The 12,904-nt window shown below is 43.8% G+C and overlaps 1 protein-coding gene across 1 annotated transcript in view; it reads left to right on the top strand.

Annotated features, from left to right (window-relative positions):
* The window catches only part of GPC4 (glypican 4), a 109,862-nt gene that overhangs the window by 65,070 nt on the left and 31,888 nt on the right, over positions 1 to 12,904 (top strand). The window contains exon 2 of the mRNA XM_049644838.1: positions 7,128 to 7,286. Coding sequence (XP_049500795.1) covers positions 7,128 to 7,286 — 159 coding nt within the window. The remainder of the gene's footprint in view (positions 1 to 7,127; positions 7,287 to 12,904) is intronic.

Raw genomic sequence — 12,904 nt, 5'->3', positions numbered from 1 at the left:
TTCCATTCCATTCCATTCCATTCCATTCCATTCCATTCCATTCCATTTTTTAATTTTATTTTCTTTAGATTCAGCCATGCAGTAACACATACCTTTCCTTCTTATGGCTGAATGATCCATCATATGGATATACCACATTTTGTTTGTCCACCCGTCAATGGATATTTGGTCACTATGAATAATACTGCTATAAGCCTGGGGCGCCCGGGTGGCTCAGTCAGTTGGGCGACTGACTTCCGGCTCAGGTCATGATCTCACGGTTCGTGAGTTCGAGCCCCGCGTCGGGCTCTGTGCTGACAGCTCAGAGCCTGGAGCCTGCTTCGGATTCTGTGTCTGCTCTCTCTGCCCTGCCCCCACTTGTGCTCTGTCTCTGTCTGTCTCTCAAAAATAAATAAATAAATAATTATTATTTAATAATAATATTAATATTATTTAATAATAAATAATAATAAATGTTAAAAAAATAATAAAATAGGGGCGCCTGGGTGGCTCAGTGGGTTGAGCGTCCGACTTCGGCTTAGGTCAGGATCTCACAATTTGTGAGTTCGAGGCCGACGTCGGGCTCTGTGCTGACGGCTCAGAGCCTGGAGCCTGTTTCAGATTCTGTGTCTCCCTCTCTCTGCCCCTTCCCTGCTCATGCTCTTTTTCTCTCAAAAATGAATAAATGTTAAAAATTAATAAATAAAAATAAAATAAAACAAAATAAAATAAAATCACTACTGCTCTAAACCTTCACCTGCAAGTTTTTGTGTGATTTCCTTAGTTCTCCCCCAGGATCGTTTTCTTTTCTTCCGGGATCCCATCCGGGATACATTTTATTTCATCATCAGGCCTCCTTTAGCTCCCGGGACTTTGCTTTTGATGGCCCTTAGGAGGTCTGTGCTTCGTTGTCATCACTAAACCGTCACTTATGCATGCCATTCAATACCTCCTTTCTGGCCCTCTTTACTCCCCTAAAATCCAGGCTGGAATAAGAAACTTTCCTGAACTAGCCAGAGGAGACAGGGTGCTTGCCCTCCTGGTCCCTGTCCCTCAGCTAGTACAAGTGGTCAGAAAAGTCTCTTCATGGAGAACTTCGGTGGCTTATCAGGGCATAAATGATGTTCTTCCTTTCTGTTTCATGGTTGCACTTAAAAAAAAAGTTTAGTTTTGAAAGAGAACGCAAGCAGGGGAGGGGCAGAAAGAGAGGGGGACGGAGGCTCTGAAGTGGGCTCCACGCTGACAGCAGAGAGCCCAGTGTGGGGCTCAAACTCAAGAACTGCGAGATCATGACCTGAGCAGAAGTCAGATGCTCAACCCACTGAGCCACCCAGGTCCCGCAATCATGGCACTTTTTACATTGACATAATGCTTCCTTGTTTACAAAGGGCTTTTTAAGGCTCAAGAGCCTTCCCAAGAGCCTACAGTGGATCATGTCAGCTGAGACTCAAACCCAGTTCCTGAAATCCCCACATCAGTCTTCTTAGCCCTAGACTGCCATTAGCCTTGCAGAATGAAAGGTGCAAATAGTGTTAAATATTTGGAACCTTTTACATTCACTTCCTAAAAACCCCTACTTGTAAAGCGCTAAGTTTTCATCAAAACCCAAGCGAGGCACTCGGTTTCTGCAGGAAAGACCAATGTAAGATTATCTAGTCTCTTACATTTGCAGTTTGCAAAGGGCCTTCCAGTCTGTTCTTCTCAAGGCAGCCAGCCCTTCCCCTTAGGGTGCAATTTGTGTGTCTATTATTTACCGAGAGCATTTGGTTGTTTTATTGGTAAAATACATTGGGGTGCAGAGGATGTCTGCCCTACAAATCATGCCGGTGTAGGCAAGCCTGGGTTCTCTGCCACTGTGTCCCTTAAAGGTTTCTGGCTGCTGTTCCCTCCTTTTCGAACTCTGGGGGACTAATTACGAGAGACTTACTTTATCTCCTACAGGTGCAGAAAGCTAACACCTTAGCGGTGACTACAGATATTCTTCATCACCGTTCCGCCCGGATATGTGAGCACTGGAGAGACATTTTCTTGGCATCTAGTTGGACTTCAAAAGGCATTTTCCGAGAAAGACCTAGAAAGTGGTTGTAAGATATAGCTAAAAATAGTCAAGTTGATAGTAAATAAGCAGAGAGCTGGCCTGAGAACTAACCGCCACGTGTAACATTTTCTACGGGAAGGTGGGTAGGAGCAGCCGAAATCCACTGACATGAGCTGCACCCCGTTTGTACATCAGAGCCAGCCTTTGGTGAGGGGAAGGTCGATGAGGGAAAACGAGAAAGCACACTTCCACAGATTGTTCGCCACGGAGTCCCGTTAAAGCACGGGCTAGATGCCTCACGTGCAGTGTCTACTTCTTTAACCGTTGATTTGAATCGCTTCCAAAAAGGAGCCAATACTTGCTCGGCAGGACTGAGCAGTAATTTATTGTGATTGTCTTTGTTCAGCTTCGAAAACTAAGGCATTGATATCAAGACTAAAGAGAAATTACATAGAGCTGGTGTGATTGAAAAACGTTTGGCTCTTTTGAGTGATTTTTTTGTTTTGTTTTGTTTTTAATGACATAGAGTTAAGCTTTAAAAAGCACGCTTCGTTGAATCTCATCCGAGCCTCCAAGGACAGGGCTAGGGGACCTGTTTTCTTTAGAAGGCCACTGACCCACAAAGAAAAAAGCTAATCAAGGGCCGTGTACAAAAAGCAACTTAATTTAGGTGCTTCCTTAGAAAAGCATAAAGCATTCAACTCACCTGCTTTTTAAATGAAGAACAGGGAAAACGAAACAAGTACAACAAATATAACAAAAACCCTCTTCAGGTTCATATTCTGAGCAGTCAGAAGATATGGGGTAGAGCAACAAAGAACAGTATGGGGAGAGGAAAGGAGCGAAAGCCGCCAGGGGAGTTTTAAGGGACCAGAAGAGATACATGGAGAAAACCCTACCTGCAGCAAGGGTCATGGATGGAGGAAGCTGAGTTAGGGAAAGAGAGGAAACTACAATTAACTGGTTCACAGCTATTCATAGCTCATCTGTAGTTCTACTGCTTAAGCCTTTCACGTAATAATTCTTTTTTTAATGCATTCTTTTTTTAAGATGTTTATCCCTTTTTCAGAGAGAGAGAGAGAGCGCGAGAGAGCATGAGCTGGGGAGGGGTAGAGAGGAGGGAGACGAGGATCCAAAGCAGGCTCTGCACTGATAGGACTCGAACTCACAAACTGCAAGATCATGACCTGAGCCGAAATCAGATGTTGAACCGACTGGGCCACTCAGGAGCCCCTCAAGTAAAAATTCTTATGGAATTGTATGTATCAGAAATACCCAGGGCCCTTTGAAAAAAGGGCACGTGCTCAGCACTCCCCCCTCCCTGCAGTGGCTGTCTGCCTGCCCCATACTGGATCCTGTTGTCCCTGTGCTCAGCTCTCTCAGCCCAAGGAGAGCGTTGCTCCGTCTTTCTTAAATGAGAAAGGGATCACCAGGTTTAGAAAGGAGATCTCCAGAAAGAAAAGGCGTTTCTCATCCAGACACAGCATTTTAGGAATGTCTCAGACAAACAACGTCTCTGAAATAATACGTGTGCTCTGGTTTTTAATAGGAACCATTTTGGGCACTTAAAGTAGAAATATGCACTTTTTTTTTTTAAGTATTTATTTAAGCAATCTCCCCGCCCAACATGAGGCCCAGACTGAGGACCCAGAGATCAAGAGTCGCATGCTCTTCCGACTAAGCTGACCAGGCGCCCCCAGAAGTATGCAGGTTTTAAAAATCAAATGCATCGGTCAAGTTCTGACCAGAATGTCGAGCTCTGATTCCGTTTTCAAATGCACCCAGACTGCCCCCACCTTTTCCTCCTCGTACTTCTCATCAGCAGGAACTGGTCATGGCGCTGAGCTTGGGATTTAATTCACCAGGTATGGGTTGGACTGCGTGTGTCTCAGGCAGGGCTTTTGGGCGAGAACGTCACGTTACATTTTCAAGCAATGCTGTTTAGAAATGCCGACAGAATAAGCGGCCTGTTGGAGGGGCTGCTTTGCAACAGAGGGCAAGACCACTTTGCCAGCGGGAGCATTAGCCAAGTATCCATCCTGTTGTCATCCTTGACACAAGGCAAGCCTTTTACTGTTAGACCAAGTCTTCCTGGAAAGACCTCTCTAAAATGAAAGTGGACTCCTTATTAGGTATTGCCAGAACAAATATGTATTCCAGTGTTCTGTTGTAGACAGGTCTCCGTAAAGTCTTGCTGAGGGCCCCTGGTGGCTGTGAAATGGGCAGAGTACATGGGCCACTCTGGGCCTTTTAGGTTGCTGGTGACTTTCATTGCTGTTACCCGTTTTTGAAAGGTGTCTCCTCAGTGCAAAATTCCTGTGGGTCAGTTTAAACCCCTCAATGTCTAGCACCTTCCTAAATGTAGAAAATTATTCTTTCCTGCTGTCTCTTTGAATTTTCTGGCTTCGGGTGTGTGTGTGTGTGTGTGTGTGTGTGTGTGTGTGTGTGTGTTTGCCTGCCTGCTTGCATTGGGGCTGGGAAAAAGGAGTAGTTTTCCTTGGACTTAGAAGCTTATTTTGATAGCCTCCAATAAGTGGCCCCTTTGTTTATTATATATGTGAACCCTGTTAAGATCCGGTGAACATAGATTGTTTTCCAAACTCATGAATTGTTTTGCCTCGGAAATGCAGTGCATACCCCAATGGACTCTTTGCATGCATTCGAAAACCAGCGTGTGATGAATTTTAGCCTGTGACAGTCTTAAAGAGTAGCTGCTCCCTTATTATAATTCATTTATATAGCCCTGCGTGTCTTAAGTTCTCATTCTGAGCATTCCAATTAATTTTCTATGTGGGGTGTAAGTGTGATGGATTATTTAATGCAACCACAGCAAGTACTGTACTAGTTGGGGTTCTTCATATTATTTCACACGTTGGGACTATATTGGGGGGAAATCCTCAACCCTGAAACCTGGAGACCACTGGGTATCTCTCTGTTAATTATGTGTCTCAGCACCAAAGGCCTGCTGTGAACTTGTTAAGCCAGCAAAGAGGGAGTTTTGTTTTTGGTTGTAACAAAGGTGTTTGCAGAAAACTGAGCCTTAGCAACCTTCTTCTTCGACTAATGAGATCTAAGCTTCTAAACTCTTATACACAACCCCCCCACCCCCGCAACACACACATTTTTTGTTAGATTTATCTGTTGACCAAGGGTTTCAAAAATGCCAAAAGGAACTTTTAGCAGTTTCTGGATGAGGAAGCTGTTTGAAGATTGTTTCCCTTCCGCCTTCTCTATTAAATAGTCTTTTAATACCGCACACCCCTTTTTGTGTGGCAGTAACATTCTCCCTGCTTGTTAATTGCCAGGAAGGAAGAATGATCAGGAATATATATGATCATGTAATTGTTTGCATACGTGCAGTTGACAGTCCTAGTTTAGTCAAATTAAGTTCCTTAACTCCATTTTATCTGAAATCCCCCACCTCCCCGAGGCCACATTGGCATCTGTCTTAGGTGAAGACTTAACTTCTAAGCACACGCAGCCAAGAAGCAGCAATGGCCAGCGCACGGTCCGGTTCATTTCCCGTTGCTTGTTTGATCTGCTCATCATTCTACGGCCCTTTATTTATTGTACACACTTACCATTGACAAGTGCGCGTGTCTTCAATATACTCAGTTCCTGAGTTCCTGAGATCTTGATTTTTTTCCCAGACCCCTCATCTTACATGGAACATGGACAGCAATAGCAGAAGGAACAGTGGCAGTGAATCCTTGTAAACCTCTGTAAAAATTCGGTCACACCGATTTGTGGAGCAACTCCAGGGGTGGTACCTGTTTGGGTTTAGTTTTCAATGACACCGCATCTCTTGGTCATTAGGAGGAAGAGCTATGGTCTCTGCAAAGCACATTTTTGTTCTGTGGCCGAAGGAACAAGGTGTGGGTGAACTTTGGGGTCTATTTAAAAAAAAAAAAAAAAAGCCCTCCAGGGGTACCTGGGTGGCTCATTCAGTTAAGCGTCCAACTCTTGATTTTTGACTGAGGTCGTGATCTCAGAGTTACAAACGGTCCCTACATCGGGCTCCACACTGATGATGCAGAGCCTGCTTGGGCTTCTCTCTCTCCCCATCTCTCTCTGCTCCTCGCCTGCGCGTGTGCTCTCTCCCTCTCTCATAAAATAAATAAACATAAAAAAAAAAGCCCTCCACACCGTCCAGTCCGAACCACAAGCAGAACCTAGTTGGTATAGGGGAGGGAGATACTCTGTGTGTCTGAGCTGCTGTGGAGTGATGGCGTCTTTGACATTTCTCTTGACTCTCAGGGCTATATCACTACATAAAGATTATATTTATCAGATGCCATTAGTCTATATTGGGATGAGTGGCTACACATCCCAGTATCATAAGGTCACACAGTGTCTAACAACTGCATAGAGGGTGCCGGACAAGAAAACCTGAAGTTTGAAGATCACCTGCCATTACCCTTTGTGACTTATCATAGCCTGAAATTATCCAGTGTGAACTCGCATTATTTCCTCTTGGTTGACAACCCCTTGAAATCCACTTATCCCTTTGCTTCTCCTCAGTATAACTACCGCTGGTGTATTTGCTCAGTTTTCGGCTGTCATGTATTTTAGAAATCATTCTTCCTTAAGGTACCCCCTCTTGGAATGTAAACTCAGAAAAGCTAGAAAAACTTATGCCTCATAGAATCTTGAATAGTTTATATATAAAAAAAAAAAAGACTTTGGTTGATATTGAACGATAATGTTTATTGGCAGCACCGATTTTCCTGTAGTGTAGCAATGTTCCTGAATCAAAAGTTTTTGTCTTTTGTAGGTGGCTTTATTATTTTCGCTTTCCCATAACAGAATGGATGTTTTTAGTTTTTTTTTTTTTCTTTAAGTAAACTCTACCCCCAAAGTGGGGCTTGAACTCAACCCTGAGATCAAGAGTCGCGTGCTCTACCCATTGAGCCAGCCACCCCCCCCCCCCCCCCCCCCCCCCGCTATGTTTTTAGTTTAGTAAAACTTTTCAGATACACATGATGCCTAGGCCTTTGCAGGAACCTCACAGGTGGAAACGAAGCAGAGAGTGTGCACTTGAGCCAAACTCTTCCCTCTTGGCCTTGATGAATGATAATGGAGCTTGATTGTCTTCCGTTTTATCTTCCAGGTGATCATTTGAAGATCTGTCCTCAGGGTTATACCTGCTGCTCTCAGGAGATGGAGGAGAAATACAGCCTGCAAAGTAAAGATGATTTCAAAAGTGTGGTCAGCGAACAGTGCGATCGTTTGCAAGCCATCTTTGCTTCCCGTTACAAGAAGTTTGATGGTAGGTTTTGGAAGTCTGGTCCAAGTAAGCATCGACGTGCTTTGCTCTTGGATTGGTCTTTCCCTTTTATTCGAGTCACATTTTCGAGGTGACAGTTCAGTTTGTCCAATTGCTTTTTCAGAGCTCCCCTGCCTTCTCCGAAGACACTCTCCTTGTTGGATCCTAGGGGCGAGTTAGTCCTCCAGTGTCATTGCTAGCGCCCTTCTGGATGCTCTAGAATCGGTATGGTAGGCATTATGGAAATATGGTCACAAGGAGACAAAAAGATTAGCGTAGTTTAATTGAAAGGCTTTCATTTATTTTCTTGGGTGAGCGCAAAATAGCGTCGTTGACGCAAGTTACTTTAAAAAAAAAACAAAACAAAAAAACCTCCCTAATAAAAAGCAGGCGTCTGAAAACTTACCATAACCAGAGAGATTCTGCAGATGCTGGATTTCCAATTAGATTTCAAACTGGATTCCTCCGAGACCACTAGAATTCCTAGAAGCCCTGTGGTACACAGATAGGATTAAAACTCAGCTCTTGGGTTTCCATGCAGCGATGACCCAGAAGTAGCTACTATATTTATAATTGCTGTTAAGCTGGGCCTCGTCTCTCAGCTGGCACTTTGGTGTGGTCTGTCCACGTAAAGTCATGACCAAACCCATTTCGGTCCCCTGTGCCAAACATAAACTCATAGGCGCACTTTCTTTTAATAGTGAACAACTAGCCAATAGGGTCCAAATGAGAGACGCTTCAATCACATCGGAGGCAACGCTACCGATAACAGACTTTAAAACCCAGGGAGTGTGGGATCCCAAACCCCTCAGGATTCTTTTCTCTGGTGCTCTGTACACAGTCTGAAGATTATTATGAAGTAGGTTTAAGTTTCATAGGAATGGTTGTCTTTGTGCCTGTTTTAAAGGCCATTCTAATTACATAGTACCTTTGAAGCGTGCTTTTCTTGACATTATGTGTGGTGAAGAAGTACAAGGCAAATTTTCGAGATGTGAAATGTCTTTGAGTATTTCTGCAAAGGGCTTGTTACCATGGTGAGAAGTTGGATGAAATTAGATTTATATAGCTGATAAGGCAGTCCCTAGCTAAAGAACAGGTTGTATTTCAAATGTTGGCTTCGAGATTTGTTATTTGAAACTTATAACCGATTTAATAAGTGTTGGGTTCTCAGGCTAGACCATGAGAGCATATTTAATTTGTAACGTAGTTGAACTAAAGTTTTCCCTACATAGCATACCATTTTTCGTACCCATTTTACCGACAGTTGCTGTGCAAAATTGGGTTCAGTCTTAATTTTATGTCCTCCTTTTTCCTGGATGGATAGAAATGTTTTCTTTTTTAATTTTTTTTTACATTTGTTTATTTTTTGAGAGACAGAGAGAGCACAAGTTAGGGAGGGGCAGGGAGCGAAGGAGACACAGGATCCAAAGCAGGCTCCAGGCTCCAGGCTCCGAGCTGTCAGCACAGAGCCCGACGCGGGGCTCGAACTCACAAACCGTGAGATCATGACCTGAGCCGAAGTCGGACGCTTAACTGACTGAGCCACCCAGGTGCCCCTGGATACAAATGTTTTTATATCTCTTTCCTGTGTATTAGCCAGTACCCCACTCACCGCACATGTTGTAACTATAAAGAGTACTTAACAACATGCTAATACCACGCAGAGATGGGTGTTGATATCAAAAGACATCATTAGACCACCTCTGTCTATATTGGTGGTCTAATTATTATTATTATTATACAAATTATTTATATTATATTAATTATAATTATTATATTTATTTTTATATAAATTATTATTATAATTATTAGAAAGACTGGTATTTGCTTGACTATGGCATTTCTCATTCAGCACAGTAACCCAAGCATTTTCTTTAACGTTGAGGACAATACCTAGAAAGATAATCAGATAGCCATCTTTGAAAACTTGAGCTGCTGATACCAAAAAAAAAATGACCCCTTGGGGTTTTATCATGTCATTTAGAAGGAAAAAGTCCTGCTCTTTACAAACAACTAACCTGTTGGCAGCATGATGGAGTTGGAGATAAAGCGGTTTTCAAGTTCCGCCACCTCCAAGTTGCCCCATTTCCTGTTAGACCTGTCTCTTCCTGGTATGAGGCCACAGACGTTAGTGACCTCTCTCGCCTCCAGGCCTGCTGGTTTAGCTATTCTTTCCCCTTCTCGCTCCTCATGGTTTTGTGGCATTACTCATATGATTCCAACGTGTAGTTTTGAAGAAGCCACACAGAGAAACACCACCAGTAAGTGTTAATAGAAGTTTTTTCAAAAATTACAGAGAAGAAAACAGGGGCGCCTGGGTGGCTCAGTCGGTTAAATGTCCGACTTCAGCTCGGGTCATGATCTCACAGTCTGTGAGTTCGAGAGCCCGCGTCGGGCTCTGTACCGACAGCTCAGAGACTGGAGCCTGCTTCAGAGTCTGTGTCTCCCTCTCTCTCTGCCCCTCCCCTGCTCATGCTCTGTCTCTCTCTGTCTCAAAAATAAATAAAAACATTAAAAAAAATTACAGAGAAACGTTTCTCTTGCCCTTCCCTACCAGGTTTCACATTCAATAAATGTTTTAATAATACTGTATCAGTTTCAAAACTGGTCATGAAAATGATTATGAAACTCTAGTTTGTTTCTTCTAACTTCAACTATGGCATAGACAATAAAGGTAGTGAGAACAGATTAAATTTCTTTTGAGGGAATAGTAGTTGAAATGTGTTTGGTCTGGCGATCAGAACAGGTCTGGGATATGTTGCCTATTTCCTCTAATTTGGGTTTTCTGAGATAATGAAATGCTTTTTTATGGTAAAACGTCAGTTCACTGCTATCCAAGAAACCGTAAGCCTCACGTGGGTGTGCTGTGTTTGTTGACTGATTTTTAAGGATGGCCGTTAGGAACTGCTAACACTCCTCAGGCCTAAAGATGATGGTGAGTAAAATCGTATAGAGGTTGTCTTGATGCTCAGAAATCCTAGGGCAGGGTGCTTTGCTCAAAGAGTTGTCCACACCGTTGTAAAGGACAAGCCCGAGGTTCTTGGGGTGAATGGAAGAGAGAAGGTTGGACCGAGCAGCAGGATGGCAGCTGGAGAACCATGATGGGGCTGCAAGGTGGTATAAAGAAGGCTGAGGGTGAGTCCTGAGGAAATAGGAAAGGGACACATGGGAACGTACAAGGTCAAGCAACTTCAAAGGAGCATCTTTTGCTATTTCCAAGCTTATGGTGTAAATTTAGGGGCGCCTGCGTGGCTCAGTTGGTTAAGTGTCCGACTTCGGCTCAGGCCATGATCTCGTGGTTCAGGAGTTCGAGCCCCACATCGGGCCCTGTGCTGACCGCTCAGAGCCTGGAGCCTGCTTCGGATTCTGTGCCTCCCTCCCTCTCTCTCTCTCTCTCTCTCTCTGCCCCTGCCCCGCTCTCTCTCTCCCTCTGTCTCTGAAAAATAAACAAACATAAAAAAAATTAAAGTGGTGACCCCGAGCACAGGCAACTTAAAACCTTTAGTCTTGTTTATGAGATACCCACTTCTTTCTAAGACAGGAACAATTGCTTGTTATAAACTTTTCAACAAAAACAAGATTTGTAGGCTTTTTAGGGGATTAGCCTTCATTAACCAGAGACCGTCCCATTATCCCAAGTTTCCATCATTCCGCCTTGAGAAGCTCCGGAGTTCAGGTGCCAAATGTGGTGTTTCGAAGCCAGTTCCCTCATCCCTAAAGGCTTTTTCTTTTTGTTCTACACGTTTAGTTTTCTGTTGTTTGCCCATCTGAAGAGATTATACAGTCTGTAAATTCATTTTTTAGAGTTTAGAGAATTTAGTGTGTGTGTGTGTGTGTGTGTGTGGGAGAGAGAGAGAGAGAGAGAGAGAGAGAGAGAGAGAGAAAACCTGAAGCAGGCACCACGCTGTCAGTGCACAGCCCAACATGGGGCTCGATCCCAAGGACCGTGACATGACCTGAGCCAAAATCAAGAGTCGGTCGCTTAACAGACCGAGCCACCCAGGCCCCCCTGTAAATCCTATTTTAAGTTGTCAACTGTGTGCAGGTATGTGTTCTCAGGCTCGAGTGAGGTACAGAGGTACACGTTCAGGCAGCGCATCTCCCCCACAGAATTCTCGGGTTTCTCACATTTTAAACCTGCACATCTGAGTCTAAGGTTCCACCTCTTTATTTTTCCACACTGTAATCTTCCCTGTCCACTCTTTAACTTATGATGTTCGGTGCCAGAAATCCAGACACCCAGAGCCGGGAAGCGATAGTGACAGAGCTGGCTGCTCCCCCTCTTGGCGAGTTCTGGGATTTTTTTTCTTTTTCTTTCTTTTTTTTTTTTAAGGAGAACTGCTAATTAACATAGCTGAATCGGTTGTCTCATGAATATGCTAATCACATGCGCAGTTCAGGGGGCTTTGAAAGAATTGCCAGGCAGAGGAATAGAAATAATAGGAGTGGGGCGTAATCCGTGTTTTGGGACCACAACATAAAGGCCCACCCCAAAATGTCGCGTTTTGTGAGAGACTAGTTGTTTTTAAAAGAAGCATGGTTCAAACAACCCAAATAGATTAAGAAGATTAGAGCTGCCGTGTTCAGTATATCTCTGAATCACGTAGTAAAACTGATGTTGACAAGTATGCGAGTGTATTTTAGCCTAACTTCCCGAATCAAACGGTTTGGTTTGCATGTTGAAGAAATCTTAAGGAGATAGGTTGTCTGATGCTAGCCCATCGCGAAAACTCTGTTGATTCATCATTTTAGGGAGCAAATGGAGTAACTTTGGGAGACAGCACACTGAATTGTCAGCCTGGTTCTGACATTTGCTGGGTCTCAGTTTTCCCATCCATAAAATGAGGGGGTTGAGCTGGATGCTCTCTAAAGACCCTTTCAATTCTAAAAATTCTGTGCATCTTCTAAACATGTGACTAGACCAGCTGCTTTAATGAAAGGTCTTACAAGATGTTAATTAGCCGCCTGTCTGGTACCCTCTATTTTCCCGCTATGATTTCTTAACTCCACTACTCTCCGCAGGTCTTTGAAAACCCTCCCTTGAGCCTGAAGCTTGTTAACTCGAATAATAGTAGAAATTTTCTGAATTAGCTTAAAACGCACATAAAAGAAATAATTGTCTGTCCCATCTATCTGCATGGGCCAAGTGCAAATCAAAGTGGCCACCCTTTCCTTAAGCCCTCACGCCCCCTTGTTTTCTATCATTTCACAAAGGCAGGACGTGTCGCACTCTGCAGATTTAGCCAAATCTGTGTTTTAATCACTGACTGGAAATTTCCCAGACTTCATACTGGCCATCCACTTCATTAGGCCAGTCGGATAACCAGCGTGGAGGTGCAGGGAGTTGATGGCATTAGAATGCACATGCCCACGAAAGCGGTGACCTCGGTGGGAGGAAGCCGGCCGCTCACCTTAAAAGGCAGATACGTCCAACCCAGCTTCATGGCCATTAGCCAAACTGAAATTTCCGGAATTGCCATGACCTCTGACTTTATTTTTTCAGCTGCATGGTTTTATTATTTTCCTTTGCACATCCATATTGACTTTAACCAAAGGCCCCCTGGGAGGTTTTTAGGTTAAAAAAAAAAAAAAAAGTCTTGGGCACCTGGGTGGCTCAGTTG

This window comes from Panthera uncia, chromosome X (assembly GCF_023721935.1).
Source record: "Panthera uncia isolate 11264 chromosome X, Puncia_PCG_1.0, whole genome shotgun sequence".
In the NCBI taxonomy this organism is placed as follows: Eukaryota; Metazoa; Chordata; class Mammalia; order Carnivora; family Felidae; genus Panthera; species Panthera uncia.
The sequence above is the reverse complement of the archived record's forward strand: the minus strand, read 5'-3'. Positions and strand labels throughout refer to the sequence as shown.